The 16,082-nt window shown below is 42.0% G+C and overlaps 1 protein-coding gene across 1 annotated transcript in view; it reads left to right on the top strand.

The window, feature by feature from the left end:
- Positions 1-1,488: 1,488 nt before the first annotated feature.
- The window catches only part of hivep1 (HIVEP zinc finger 1), a 65,324-nt gene continuing 50,730 nt past the window's right edge, over positions 1,489-16,082 (top strand). The window contains 1 exon segment of the mRNA XM_040021327.1: positions 1,489-3,512. Coding sequence (XP_039877261.1) covers positions 3,473-3,512 — 40 coding nt within the window. The 5' untranslated portion in view covers positions 1,489-3,472.

The raw sequence follows: 16,082 nt of genomic DNA, 5'->3' as shown, positions 1-16,082 counted from the left end.
TCAGTCCTAAAAATAGATTTCTGCCCTGGAGTATTAGTATAGGACTATTTTCTTTAATATTTGTATTCGTCAGGAGATCAAGCACAAAAACTAACACTGAATACAAAATACAGATACATAAATATGTAAATATATAATATTTTTTAGATCTTTTACATTATCGACACAAATAATTGAGACCCATCTGCAAAACAAATAAGAAAAATACTAAAAAATATTTTTTAAAAATATATTTTTTTAAATTTAAAAATTTAAGTATCTGTAACTGATAAAAAATTGTACAGAGCATGCAATAACAAATAAAGCTTGCAGAAAACGAGTCACTATATATTTTAATTATACGTAGGAAAAGATTTTTCCAGATTTTCTATCTTTTTGAGGCTTGTGGAAAATATTTAATCTATTTTTTTATGGTTTAAATTACATAACAGGCTGAAACCCGATCTCCCACAGTTTCAAATCTGATTTAGGTTTCAGATGGAGATTCCCAGTCTGGGAATTAAACCCATATGAGGTAACAAAATCACTTGGTTTGTAACTGGGAACCCAAAGGCACCTGAATATCCACACTTTCACTGGTGTTTGTGGCTTTATATGTTAGTGGAGGAAGAAATCCCATAAAATAGGCCTTCTCGGTGAGTCATTTTGAACTGTATGCATTTCAGAGGCTGTTCGGCACCCGTGCAGACCACGGTTTATCCCTCTCCTTTGTTTACCGCCACGGACAGCGGTCCTGGTGCACGAAGTCCTCCCACCCCCACGTTCACGTCCGTGCAGCTGGATCCGTGCACGGGGAAGCCCGGCCGGTAGTGGCGGAGGGGCACAACGTGACCTGACAACAAGGAACCTCCGGGAAAACCGTCAGTCCTGAGCTATGTGCAGAGGAGAGGCTGAGTGGGGGTCCGGCAGGGGGGGTTGCAACAAGCGACGCGGAATGCGGCGCCTCACCTGCAGACGTGGAGGGAGCGAGCACAGGGAGGAAGAGGAGGAGGTGCGGCTCACTGAAGGGGCATCGACGAGGAGGCGTCGGGGCCTGCGCTAACGTGGCGGCCGTCGGGAGCCCCCCGCTGGCCTGGGAGGACACCCCTCGTGGCTGGGAGGCGGAGACGGGACCCCCGCTGACGTCAGTAGGCCTGTCTGTTTCCTGCAATAGAAAGTGAGAGAGAAGGTGAAGGGAGAAAAAACAGCGGATCCCCTTCTTACTCTAAAAGGTGTGCTGCGGCCCTGACACGAGCCAAACCCGCACCTGTGAGTATCACCGCGTCCCGCGCGCTCTCTTTGCTCCCCCGCGCGCGTTTGCGGCTGCTAAAGGTCGAGCTCGGCTGCTGCAGCCGGAGACAGTCCGACATGCTTTTATAGCTGTGTGTGTGTGTTGCCCGGTTTTAGCCCGTCGCTAACTTTGAGTGGGGGGAGAAGGAGGGGGAGGAGGAGGAGGAGGAAGGGGGGTCTGTTACTGAGAGAGGAGAGGTGTGAGTCTGTTTGTGCATTTATTTTATTATTTGTTTTTTGCGCAGTGTTGTTTTTGGACCCTGCAGCACAGAAAAAAAGAAAAAAAAACTTGCGCTTGCCGGGGTCGCCTCTCTGCGCAGTGCCCGCTGTTGCACTTGGAGGTAAGCCAAGCAGCTACACCTGCTGCTCCTCAGTGTGTTTGTGTGTCCGCTGTTGCCGTGACAAACGTGTGTATTTGTGTGTGTGGCTGAACTGGAATCTGACTGCATTTTGTTGGATAAAGGGAAGCGTCCCATTCGAGCGCTGTTGCAGCGACAAGCGAGGGGTTTTCCCTGGCTCCGCCCTCCCTCACAGGGCGTTCACGTGTTGCAACAGGCACAAAATACGCTATTCCCACGCATTGTTTTTGCTGACTTCATTGCACACAGTTAAATGCCAGTAATGCCCTTTTTTCTTTTTAGCTCTGCTTCTAATGACTGCACTGCATGAACCCGGAGCACACATGCTCCTGCAGCCCGCTCTGCATCTAATGCTTAATATTTCTCAGTCTTGTGATTAACGCACTCAGAGCCAGTGGGGGCTGCTTTTGCATTTCGCCCCTCAGGTGTGAAATCATCACTCTTTGGTCACCTGAACGGGACGCAGCATTGTATGTTGTTCTCCCTCGCTCTCGTTCTCTCTCTCTCTCGTGTTAGTGTCGGGGTGTTTCCTCGCATATCTGTGCGCGCACAAACACACAGGCAAGCAGTCAGGCTGGCTGGCAGACGGACTGACAGACAGACGAAACGTCTCTCTCCTCCTGCTCCCCTAGCTCGTCCGCGCCGTCGACCCCTGCGCTCAAACACCACCCGGCGAGGAGCCCCTCTTCATGCGTCTACTGAAGCCGAGCTTGCATGTGTTTTTGTGCGACCTGCTGCAGCGAGTGTGAGTACCGTGAGATGATGTCATTGCTCTAGCGCCACATGTACCAACTGTATGGAGACAAAATATCACCATCATCATCATCATCATCCAGTTGTAGTAAGTGTTATGTAACATTGGTGAGGAAGAGAGGAGGGGGGAAGAAACAAAAGACTTGATTCCTGAAGCACTGCTGCTCACTGCAACGTGCACGTCTCCTGCAGGGGTAAGGGGGGTGTTTTGGGGTGGAGATGATGCAAGGGCAAAGGAAGGCTAATGGTGCCATTAAATGAGAGGTTTTATTCATGATTTTTAGTGATTTCCTGTCTGCGCAGAGGGGGAGCGTTTGCTCTGCGGTTGCTTGTGCATGTCAGGTAGCTCTGTGGGTTTGACATCTGGGTAACATTTAACTTGAACACCAACCTTTTTCTGTCAGCTGGAATTTGCATTGCAGGCATAATAAGCTTCTAATCTTCCATTTAGGGAAAGGTCATCGATTGATATCAGTGCGAAAACAATCGATGGAGGATGCAGACCTGCAAGACTGAACTTTGACAGAAAGATCTCTGACACTTCTTTGCCTGACGCTCAGAGGGGGGGGGGTTGTAGTATAGTTTGCATGATTTGAGATCCACGCTGACGTTCGTTAAAGTGATGAGCAGTAACTCTATCATTTCTGTGTCAGCCTCGAGATCAGAGCGGCAGATAGCAGCCGCTGCAGGGTTATGTTGATATCGACAGAATGTCTTCACACCTCCTCCCCTCTGACGGCAGAGAGCAGGCCGAACCTCACCGCGCAGCGCTGCACGTAGTTTCAAGGCGGCCCTGAATTGGGGGAAAAACTCCGACCCGGGCACCTGTTTGAGGAGCACGCTCAATCAGCCGCTCTGTCCTGGACTCCCAGACAGCTGCCAAGTGGGAGCAGGAGAGGCTGCACAGTGCCTCATTGATCTGTGGAGCTCATGTTTGGCCTCTGCAGACTTGATGTATTCACAGTATATGTGTGTGTTTGTTTATTCCCCTCTAGATGTGCCAAGACTGCTCAGGAGTCGACTCACCTCAAGGTTAACAGCCACTCCCCCCCCCCACCCCTCAAGATGCACCTGTGAACTGAGGCGGAAAGATGCCGCGCACCAAGCAGAACAACCCCAAGAATTTAAAAGGTGAGTTAGCGACCGTCCTGCTTCGAGGTTTCCTGAGATACTTTCGGCTATAAGACGCGTTGGTTTGGATGGAATTTTTAAGGGGAAGTGCTCTGTTGACTCGCCACCTGGTTGTATTTCTTCCTTCAAGATGTGTGATTCGATTGAAAATCTTTATTTCCTGAAATGTCAGGCGTAGAAGAAGAAGAAGATGAAGAGAGGAGCAAGGCATGAGCTGAATAAGAGGAAGTACAGCCTTGCTGGTTGTTGCTGTGATAACATTATTTATGCTTATCTGAGAACTGAGTGTAGTGTTGGAATAGCTCTCCAGTGTTTGGGTTAAGTTGTGCTGTTTCTCCTTGAACTCCTCCAGGATTTTTTTTTTTCATGAGATGGTGAAGTAGTTTTGGTTCCTCCATTTGCTGTTATCGTCTTCATGCTGCGTACAGACGTCAGTGCGCTTTGTTGCTGTTTTTCGGGCTAATGCGGTCGCCTTGTGAGAGTTTAATTTACAGTCTTTGTGCTCATTTGCAGCCTAAAATTTGAGATTTTCTGCAAAGTTGGCCTGCTGACAGCTCGTGTACCGGAAAAGTAACCCTGATGCTGGTTGTGCTCTGTGTTTCTAGACAAACAAAATAACCTGTGTAGTTTACCAGTGCACAAGTGGTACATATACCTGCACTCACAGCCTGCACAGGTCAGCAGTTTGCCTTTACACCGATCTCCTGATTTTCTTAGTAATGTTGCTCTGCAACCATCAGTGCAGCTGATGGTTGCAGAGTTTTTGGTTTTTATTTTTGGTTGTCGCGTTGCTTTGATCTCAACATTGCAACTTGGCATTGGACGCGAGGGGACGTTAAACCCTTTAGAGCTCTTCTGAAGACGAGGCTTTGGTGGATAAAAGGCTCAAAGGCAGAACTTCCTCCCGCGTGAGACTGGGCATTGTGTCCCGTGTGAAACCGAAAACAAATATTAAATAATAAATAATGCCGTCAGTAAAATTCATCTTTAATTTTAATTTTGTGCATTTTTGTGAATCACATTAAAAGTAAAAAAGAAAAGGGACTAATCTAATAATAAATATAATAGAATTTTAAAATATTGTATGGTTATCTTTATGTTCCAGTGACATGATGATTGTGTTTCTGACTATCCCGGTTACCCTGATCAGGTCTTTTTCTTTCCTCTCTCCTTGCTTTACTTCATATTATGGATCGAGTTTAAGGTAGATGATACACAACTTTTCAGTAGTGGCTGCTTTATTGGAGTGCCCTCCCTCTGGTCACTGCAGTGAGACAAACAGAGAGGTTTATTTTATCGCCGGTCGGTTATCGGTTCACCTGAGACATCCTGGTGCTCCCTGCCACCAAACGCTTCGTGTAAAACTTGTATCCCCATTTTCATTTTTTTTATTTTAAATTGTGATGTGATGCATTTTTGCTTTCACATCTTTGTGTCCCGAGTTCATTAATGTAAACAGAGAATTGTGGCTTTTGTTTGCCTTTCAAAGCGCAGTATTAACATAAAGCAAGCAGTGTTTTGCTTTTAATCTCCCTCAGTGGCACTCATGTCCTCCAGGGCCTGCCACCTCACACAACGGTGTGTTACAGGCGGTTTTTGGCGCTTGTGAATGTGCAGATATTTACTTGAATACATACATTTAACAAAGTTGAAGATTAAAGGCCTGATGGAGGCATGCTTAAGTCAAAGCATCCTCCCGCGGAGCACCAATTGGCTTGAAGGATTCCTTGTTATGTCGAGAATTGACAGATTTGTGTGTCAACAGACGTTTGCAGTTCACAGATCGACAAATGTGCAGCGTTACATGCTGGGTGTGAAAATGTGCATCACTGCCATTCCCCAGCAGTCAATCCTCACAGATTTGTCCACGAGCAGCCAGCCAGAGTCCCTCTGTTTATCTTATAAACACTTCCTCTGTGTGTGTGTGTTTTGTTTTTTTGCTCCTCGTGGAGCCTCTTTGGACAAACCACATAAATAATTGAGCTTTACAACAGTTCATTACTTTGCCCGACAGAGGACGATAGAAATGGCGGTCGAACGATGCTCGAGTCTGTTTAAATGGTGTTGGTGCAGACGGTGGTGCTGCAGCTGCTGCAGTGTTTGTGGAATTTGAATTTCAGAGTTTCAGAGGATGATTAGCAGAAATTTGATGAGCGCAGCTGATCGTTGTTTCAGGGGTGTGTTTAGAAGATCTTGAACGGCCAGAATTGTTTTTATTTTTTATTTTAAGGAGTAAAAATGTGCAAAGAATGAAATTCTTGTCTTCATAGTTGTGTTTTGGCTTCTTGAAGTTGTCCTTGAAGCAGAAAGTGACCTGAACCTGATGTTTTTTGCACACGTATGACTCAGATCTGTTCTATCATGACTATTTGAACACCACAAACCACACCGAATCTGATATTTTTCACTTCTGATTAGGGTCTCTTTCATATGTGCTTCTTATATTAGTTGTATACAGAACACGTGACCTTTCCATCGCTCACCTGAGTGTTTTGCCACGAGTCTTGTGGCGGAGATGCTGACATGTGTAGGTAAAAGTGACCTTTCACTTCATGAAATTTTGGTTTCAGTAAAGCCATTTGTGTCAGAGTGAAACCGCTCCCGGCTCCAGCTCCTCATCCACACGCAGCTCTATATGGGAGAAGCTCGTAAGTTGAAGTTGACTCTGTTTATCCTCTTTAATCTGATTCAGCTTACAAATGAAACCGTGAACGCTGGTTTTGCCTGTAATGCTCTATTATTGTGTCAGCTCAGGAATGTTTTTAAAAACAAAGGAGAGAAAATCAGACCGGAGCAGCAGTGTGAGGGTAGCCTGCACATTTATTCTGTTTGTCTGGGTGATGTCTCCCTCAAGCCATTTTCTGTGTTTGAACTTTTTTTTCTTGCCTTGTTAAAGTTGATTTGTGGTTTTTTGTGTGAAAGATGAACTGATTGTGGAAATCTGAGCCGATACAGGTGCTTTTAAAGAAGCTGGCTCACAGCTGATGCTGATATTGATGTTTTTAATTGATTTGTGTCTGTGTGTTTTATCAGCTCTTCATTTTTCAGCATTTATCCAGTACAAATGCTGATGTTGGTTTTATCATTACTGCCCAGCTTTGTGGGCATATTTTTTTATATTTTCTTTTAGGTTTTCTGATCATTTTGACTCTTTGTGGGTTTGTTTGATGTATTCAGCCCACTTTAGTTGATTCCCAAAGTTCAATTTGCTTTTTTTTTTTTTTTGTACAGCAAATGTATGAAATGTGAAGTTGTGTTGGCTGTGATATTACAGAGATAACATTTGGCAGTGGTGCAGTTTTTCATTGTTTGCTAGTAACCTAGGAGGAGTTTCCACAGATTTGGATTGTCCTTATAGCCGATAGTTGTTGGTGTTTTTGTGCATGTGTTGTAAGAAACACAAGTTTTCCTCTGCAAATATTTCAGTCTGAGCCCCAACTGCACAGTCTTGGGCTGCAGGTGGAGACAGGAGTCCCTGTTCTGCTCTGCAGCTTTGGTTAGCTCGGCGTAGCAGCGCTCTGAACCAGCCTCTCCACCTGCTGTAGGTTGTGGTCAGAGAGGCCTTCAAGCTCATAAATTAATCACATACGGTGCTGGTCTGAGCTTGCCTAGGTGAAGTCGATGTGTAATTTCTGAATGAAAACTATAGCCCGAGACATTGTTTTATGGCAGTCTGCTCTAATAAACTGTACATTAGAAAAGGCTAAAAGGTTTTTACTTAAATGGAAATGTTAGTTGTTCAGTGGGTTTCTGTGGCTGCTCGGCTTATTGTTGTTCAGTAGGAGGAGAATTAACTGTTTTGACATTTTAATGTGGACGGAAGTGTAGAAACAACTGCACTGTGGGAGGATTTTTACATAAAAGTGTGTTCAAAATTTACGATTTGGCTCTTTATTTTTGGTCAGATGTTCTGTTGTGGTGGTAAAATCAAACCTTACAGTTTAAATGCAACTCTTTACTCAGTTTAAAGTAAAAGTCTCTCTGTGTTTCTCATCTTTTAAATGCAGTACAGTGTCAGCTAAGTGCTGACTTATTTCCATCCTCCATTCTGGTGACATTTCTGAACATCTTGTGGGGAGTACCCACTTCACTTCCTCATCGCTCGATGACTTGTTGGCATCTCTTCGTGCCTTTTGACCCAGTTCATCACCTCTCCTCAGGGCTCTGCTCTCAAGGGGTTTTCTTTATCAGACAGGAAGTGCTAATTGCATGGCGTGCAATCACATGCTTAAACACTGCTGTGGAGAATTTCTTTTTCTGGAGACTCAAAGAAGCCTCTTCAGACTGCCCTGAAGCTGTCACATGATGATGCTCAACGCCTGCCTTTAACACAGAATTTCCTTTGCATATTAACACTGCAGTAATTCATCAAGCAAGGAGGTGCTGTTTAATTCTTTTCTCAGGTCCTCTCTGCCTTACAGGCTTGGCAGCATCTGCCTGGGATATAAAAAGAAGCACAGTAAAAAAATTTCCCTCCAGTCAACTAAAATCTGACTTGACAAACATTATACTGTTAGGAAACGAAGAACGAATGTTTTCAGAGTCTTGGTTACATTATTTCTGTTTTCTTAAAGTTAGTTTTTATTGTTTTAAGCCATATTTTACAGAAGTGTGAGCCCCGTGGTGAAGCTTTTAGTGGAAAAAGAAAAGCGAAGATGAGTTTTAAGCTTCATTAATTTATATACTTCAGAGAGGAGGTGTTTTTTGTTTTTGCTTTTTTTAAGGCTAAGGCTCAGGTGGTACGACGAGCTTGCGACTAACCTCAGTTTAATGGTGGTTTTGTCCCCGCCTCTTCCACATGTCAAAACGTCCTTGTGCAAAACCCCAAACTGACTCCCAGGTCTGCTCTGTGTGTGAGAATAACTGAGAAATGTAAACTACTTTAAGCACCACGGAGGTAGAAGTGTTCTAAAAGTGGAAACCATTAATCATATCTGTTGCATTCATTTATGTGTTATCTTAAGGTTAAAATCTAAAAAGACCAAAGCATGAGGATTTATTTGAAAAAGAAACAAGCACACCTGAGAACAGCATTCCTCCTCCAAGGCTGAAAATGTGCCCCCAGCTGTGCATGAATCCAGATTAGTTTGTGCCAATTTGTTGAAGTTATGATGGCAAATGTCCAATATAGCCTTTTCTCACAGTGGAGATGAGTCCACATCAAGATCCTGGTAGACTGGCCCAACTTAAAAGTGATTAACTTCAATCTCTGGTTAAATCCATCCATAACTTTTTGAGTAATCCAGCCAAGCGAGCAACCCACCCACACACACAACCTTCTTGGCGGAGGTAGTTATAGCCATGTATCAGTGATGTTTTTCTGTGAGTGAGACTTACCCGCCAGTCGAAAAAAGATGATGTTTTTTCATTTTAAATTGTCTGTCAACTCATCTTTTCAACCCACAAATGTCCAAATCTTCAAAGTCGCAGTTCCTCTAGTGGCCACTTGAGGCTTGCTACAAAAATGAGCTTTTTCCCACTGACTTCTGTTTTAAAATGTCAAATTTGTTTACAGCAAACGTACAAAAAACAACCTGGTATTAACACGTAATGCCCTCTTAGAGTTTTTCATGCCCTCAACTCTCTGCTTATTGGAGTCACAGAGCTGGACTTTTTGACTGTGTTTGTTCCTTTTGTAGTGCTTTCAGTGAAAATATCTGACTAATAATACGGCTTGCTGTGTGGTACAGACATCCAAGAAGTCCGTGCTTTAGCGTTTGGCGATTGAAAGTTAAATATTTTATTGGTTTGTTACTTGGCGTGAATCAGCAGGTATCTATGTCTGTGCCGTGCCCATGCATAGATGTTCAAGCTAGCGAGCAATAACTCAGAGACAGTATGGGTGCAACTACCATGATGTCATCCGCTGGTTTCTGAATTTCTGTTATGACCCCTTTGAGTTGAAGGTTTCTGCTGTGGCCATCTTAATTGTAAGAAACGGGACGTGAAAATGAGGGGTGGGTCTGGGTTGGAAACTGCTTGCTTTTTGGCTGACAACTTGTGACTGACAAGTCGTCAGCCAATGAGCGAGTGGAAAATTTAACGGCTAATGCTCCTTAAAAAACATAAAACTGAATACTGAATAAAATGGGTTATTCAGTATGACCCCAAATCGGTGACTAAGCCTGCAAACTCAGCAGCAAAGTGGTTCCAGAGTTCAAGAAAGAGACATTTTATTTTTTTCAGAGGCCTTTTATAGGACCTGAAGTCTTTTTGCAACCACAGCTATTGCTGGTGCCTTTCAGACAGAATGCAGGTTTAAGGGATTTTCACATTGGCTTAATTTTTCCGAGCAGGAAGCAACAACCATCTAACTTAGTGGTCTACCCTCTTGTGTGACATGACCACATGACCGCTCAAAAAAACCCCAGCATGCTAACTTTCGGTCCAGACACCAATGAGTGATGCCACAGTGGCTACATCCTACTTTTATATGCAGTCTCTGGCTACCACAATCTATTTTAAACTTTAAATGACATAAAATGTCAGTTAATCATGATTTCTATTGGCTCATTGTTACTAGGATTTTTTTTTTTGTTGTTGCTGTTGCCAGGAGTTCAACTCTGGTGTCAGACTGGACTTTCAGCATTAAACTGGATAAAGAATAACAACTAACTGATGTTCAAAGCAGGATCACTGATGCTTAATTTCTATAAAAGAAAGAAAGAGAAAAATCTTTCAACACTATAAGGAGAGGGTGTTCAGTTTAAGATGAATAAATACTTCCAGAAGCACTTGGAGGACCTGGAGTGACTGATAAACTGGTCTCTTGGTGTTTAACTGTGGGACTGAATAAGAAACACGCAGATCCAAACAAACGGCCGAGAGGAAGGAACTGTGAGTTTGTTTTGTTTCTGTTGAATCTGTGGGCTGCTCTGGGAGAGCGTTCGCTGGCTGTATTTTTGTCTCAGTCATAACAAACCATCGCACACAGAGCATTTTTCCTCCTGTGAGACACAAAGAAGGAAAACCCTGGTCCCAGGTGAGCAGTGAATCATTTACCCTCATGGGAAGGCTTTAAGATTGATTAAAGAAGCTGAACTTCCAAACTAAATATTAACTTTTTAATTTTCTTTACTGCCAGGGTTGCATCAGGCTCCCTTCAGTATATAGATCATGTGTTTGTGTGCACAGTCAGGAATGATCTCGTGACGCAGGTTGTGGGTAACAGTGCAGGAAGTTAGGAACTCCTGTCCTCCCTCCTCTGAGTCTTTGTTTACTTTTGTCAAACAGCTGCTCTCTTAGCTCTGCTGCAGTGGTTTCCCCTTCAGAGGAACACACACACACACAGAAATGCAAGCAGCAATACAAATAACAGTTGGTGTGCTTAGTTTTGTTAACGTAAACAGTACAAGTGCATCAACCTCAATTTATCCACTGTGAATTTATCCTCAGCGATTAAAAGTGACTTGCATACTGGATTCATGCCCTAAAGCTAACAAACTAAATGGAAGTAATGCCCGTGCACTTCTGCTGGGAGCTTTACTCACTTTTTTGTATCATGTGCACAATTTTCACATTCAAATTGGTCTGTGGTTCGCAGCTTAAATAGATGTTTTCAAACTGTGATACTTTCTGTTACATATCAGCTGTCACAGTGGGAATACTCATATTAAACATTCAGCTAATCAAGTCGTGTATAAGTAATCACTGTTAGTCATTAGCTCAGGCTTTAAACGACGCTAAAGACTCAAGTTTTCTTCTCTCTTGACTCCGTGTGATGTAGGTGAAAGCAGATGTCCCCAGTATGGTCACCTTGGGCAGCTCTGGGTGTGAGCACAGAAGCCCCATGTTTAGGCTTTCTTTTTTTCTGTGGGGCAGCTAATCAGGAGACAGATCTAAAGAGAGAGCAGATAAAGCAGCTTGTTTCAGACAAATATTACCTCAGAGGCTCCAGCAAGGCCTGATGTAAGAAAAATAAGGATTACTTTGAAGTTTGAGTCATGCAAAGCTAGTCCAAACGAGAAATGAGCATGTATCATCTTTAAGCTTGTGTTTACAGTGGAGCGATGGCTGGTGAGGAGAAATATTAAAATTCAGAATATCATTTGAGCCAAAAGAGTTCACACATCTATAATAAAGCATGTAATACTAAAATGTTTAACATCAACCTACACTGACTGGCCTATCAGAGCTTATAGGATTGAATAGGACAAGCTTGGTAGCATCCAGTGTAAGATTTCTGGTGCTTCAGATAAAAACAAAAACAAATAAAAACAACAAAAATGTCGTAACTGTAAGATGCAGCTCGTCTCGCACTACGTTGAGGCGTCGGCCGCTTCACCCTTGGTGGTCTGTTTTGTTTTTTGTTTTTTTCCTTTTCCAGACCTGGTGAAGAATCACAGCCACAAATGTCCTTTTGATCCTCTACATTAGCAAGGAGGGAGGTCGACAACCTCAACAGTGTCACAGCGATGAGGAAAATCCTGCACCATCTTCATGATATTTTTGCACTCATGTAAACAGGCGGGGGCAGCGAGGCTTAAACGAGCAGAGCTACGACTCCAACCTCAGACCTTCAGTTAAATCTGGACACTTTAGTTTAATTGTGCACCTATGAGGCTTCACTTTAATAATATTCAGATTTAGAAGCACAATAAAATTCTTAGTTGGTCATTAAGTTATTGCATTCGACATTCCATCGTATGTTTCAAGACAACTGCCTTTTTATTTTTAAAAGTTATAACTTTTAAGTTTGTTGCTTTAAAAAAAAAACAGCACAAACAACTTGATCAGTTAGATTCAGGTCATAAAATGATCAATGACATTTAAAATACTAATTAATTAAATGTGATAGAGGTTTTGTTTTATAAATTTATACAATACAGTTGCCTTCAAACCCTTTATAATGTTGTTTCACACTGTGTACAGAGTGGGGACCAGGAAATGTGAATAGACAGAAATAGTTTGTGAATTTTAGCAGTTCAATTGCAAAGTTAGGTCTCTGACTAAAATGTGATCTATCCCTTTCTCTAAAAGACGTGCTATATGAAAGTGCAGCACAAAAAAACAAAAGTGTAGAGAAATAACAAAAAACATAATACAAAAATGTTCGTTTGCTTTGGCGTTTGTTGTCAGCACAGTGTACCTAAACTTGATATTTAAAGTTCAAGGAGGTGGGTGAGATATCCTGTGCTCTATACTGGGAACTAGGGTGACCGTCTACATGTGAAAGTACGGTTTTAAATGGTGGTAAAATAAACACCTTCACCTGAGCGACAGCTGTGAATGTCAGCTGTGTTGTGCGTCTAAAATAGGATGTTTGACCTAGTTGCAGTGGAAAGTGTGGCCTTGAATTCAACTTGCTGATTGAGAATTATTATTTATTTATTTATTTTTTTTTAAATCTTTCTGACAGTGTGCACTGAGCTGCGTTCACTGTCTGTCTTTAGAGTATTTATGGGCAATTTTTAAAAAGTCTGAAAATATCTTAAATTCACAGTTACTAACAGAAACCCCTCAGATTTTCTTACATTGCATTTGGAGTTATAAATGTTCTTAGTCACGTCACAATGCTGAAGGTCTTGCCCGGGTTGATTTTAGGCTCAGTGGGCTGATGCGCTTTCAGTTCACTGGTGGAAACCCTGAAGATGAGTTCAGCGACACATGGCTCAATAAAAATAATACTCTTTGTATTTAATTTGCACTGTGTGTGCATACTATGAAATATTTTCAATTTTAATTTTTTACTGAAATTCTCATGTTTCATTTGTTTTGCATTCCATTGCTGGTTTCAGTTCAAGTGGTTATAAATATTTATGAAGTGCAGTATAGGAAGGATTTGCTCTTTTCCCGATTTCTTGGGGTATTTGTCACTCTTACATGTTTCAGATGTAGTCAGATTTAAATCACATTGAGATTATGAGGTTTATTTTTGTCTAATATCATTTTTTTCAACCTTGGAAACAGTTGAGTGGGAGAAATTTGCAAAGAAAAAAGAAAAAAAAAAAGAAATCAAGAAGGGGCCAAAATGTGGGGTACCTAACCGTAAAAGGAAGCTGACGTTTTCATTCTGCGATAGTCTTCTTAGACAAAAGCTGCTGTTTTGTCTGATGATCATTTGTGTTTCCGTGGGGATGCCCTCATAATCGTCTTTGTTGGGCACAAGTTTCTGTCACATTCAAATAAATGACAGAAACAGGAAAAACCTTCTGAGAGTAACTTTCCATCAGTTTCACCCAGTCACCAAAAGTTTCCCAGTCTGTATTTGTAGCTGTACATCCTTTTTGTTTGTGGTATTTTTCAGCGTAGTCCACAAACGTCTGTGTGGTGGTTTGTGGTGTCTTCTAATTTCCCGTCTCAGGGGAAGCACATGTAGAACTAGACGGTGAGGTGTTGACCTGCAGGAGACCCTTTCTTTTGCAACCATTTAATAAAAGGCAGACTTTAGAAGTGTGCTCATCTTACAGTGTTGGCGTTTGAAAACTAGAGCCAATCAAAACGTGTCTCAATATGAGGGAGAGGGGATTAAAAATGCTGTGTAGTCCCAAATAAAGAAGCACACCTGGTACCTGTAAGACCATCTTCCAGATGCTACCTTCCATGTGGTGTTTATTATCCGTCTGTGTGGTTTCTTGGGTTTTCACTCCCGTTCCTGGACAAGTCTGCCCCTGAAAATGCCCAGACTTGTTAGCAGCTTCAGTGTTTATTGAACTGACTCTGCATTCCTCGTCTTATACAAAAAAAAAGATCCTTACACCGAAGCCCTACAGGTCTGGTTTTAGCTTTAGCGGGCATCACACTGTGTGATTAATGGTAAACAACCGCAGTGAATGCGGGTACATTTAACAAGGTGGAAAATGTTTACCCTGTGAAGCTGATGCAGGGAAAGGGAGACGGTGTTTCCCATCCCTCGGTGTGCTGACACAGATATAAATAAAGCTTCTGCATCTTATTACTTTAACCTGTTGGCTGATTAATGTGTAATGTGTGAGGATGGGGACTTTATTACTCTTTAAGCAGATGCAAAATTATCTTTACAAGCCAAATTCTGGATTTGATTTGTCTTGTGTTGTTTTTTTTGTTTTTTTTCTCTTTTCACTGCTGCAGTAATTTGCAACAAACTGCCATCAGTTTCCTGTTAATGATCAACCACTTCTCTGACCTCAGCACTGACTGTGGTTAAACATCCACGTCCAAAATCGGCTACAGCAGCTACTTCCCTTAATCACAGTGGGCACGCTAACCGACCCAAGGCCGACACTGAACACAGGAACAGAGTTGTTTGTTGCTTGAAAGCTGAAACAAAAGTCGAGCTTCTCTGGTCTCGCCGCCTTTGTTTTTTAGCAGAACTGACCTTCTTCTAACCCTCAGGAGTGTTTTGCGATGCCTCTTTGTCAGCTTTCTGCACTGGCCTTGTGCTTTGGCTTTGACCTGCTATGCATTTCCTTCCCAATCTCCCTTAATCACAGAGTCACACTAAGGTCAGGGTTTCTTGAAGATTTTCAACTGAATGTAAATCATTAGGCTTATCTAGTAGTTTCATTTTGCATTTAGACTCAAATTAAAAATAAATCTGATGTAAAATCTTAAAAAATGGTGTCTTGTATACCAATAGGAGGAAAAATAAGTTGGTATTAAATTATATTTTAATGTGAAATTGTGATTAAAGAGCTTCATTTGCAGCTCAGATCATTATAGTAAAATTTCTCTCACACTTTCATAGATTTTCTTCATTTTAAAGGTTTAAAAAAACACCCCTACAGACCACCTGCTCAGCACCACACAGCCTTAAGACACAATGAGCTGTTGAACAGAGTGAAGCTGGAGGCAATCTCTGCCAACCATTCCACTTCCTGCTAATCAAAAATACAGAAATTTGGTTGCACAACAGGGAGCGCTCCTAAAATCGTATTCCTTAAATACGAGAGAATGGAGGAGTTGCTAAACTAATTATATAAACCTGCTTCTAGACAAACAAGATGTTATTTCAGTTTTCAAAAATAAATTGTCAGTATGTCCAAGTAATTCAGATTTTGTCCTTTAATTTTTTTCCAGCTACATTTTACCCATAAAATATTATTCTCATAATACAAATGGCAGCAGTACTGAACCACCTACACAATACAGCTGCAGGAGCTGCTTGTCCATGACGCGAAGCTCCTGGCACACAGTTTTCTGTCCTGATGTTAATAACAGAGGAGGTCTGGAGTTGCTGTGGTTCCAAACACTTTGCAATAACACCAGTAATTGATGGTGGAACATCTAGGAGAGAAGAAACTGAATTATTGCTTTTAACTCATTCTGTGAAGCACTGTGGTTTTTTTTTTAAATGTGCTATATAAATAAAATTGTATTGTATTGTACTTGTTTGTAACAGAAAGCTCTTCTGTGAAAGAATGAGGTTCTAATTTTTGTAAAGGCAGTCTGCACGGCTGGTTGTTTGTCTGTGGCACCTGTTTGTAGACAATAACTAGACTTTAGAAGCGTAGTTAAACTACAACAGAAACTTTGATTTCATGCCTGAAATCAAATTGGCAGATCCCGTAGAGTAGCCTACGGTGCTGTGGTGGCCTTTCTACTCAAAATTAAAATGTGAATTATCCAATGTTGTAACAGCTTTTATCAAAA

Source organism: Simochromis diagramma, unplaced genomic scaffold (genome assembly GCF_900408965.1).
Source record: "Simochromis diagramma unplaced genomic scaffold, fSimDia1.1 OVJJ01000753.1, whole genome shotgun sequence".
In the NCBI taxonomy this organism is placed as follows: domain Eukaryota; kingdom Metazoa; phylum Chordata; class Actinopteri; order Cichliformes; family Cichlidae; genus Simochromis; species Simochromis diagramma.
Note: the sequence above shows the minus strand (reverse complement) of the source record. Positions and strands in the feature narration are given on the sequence as shown.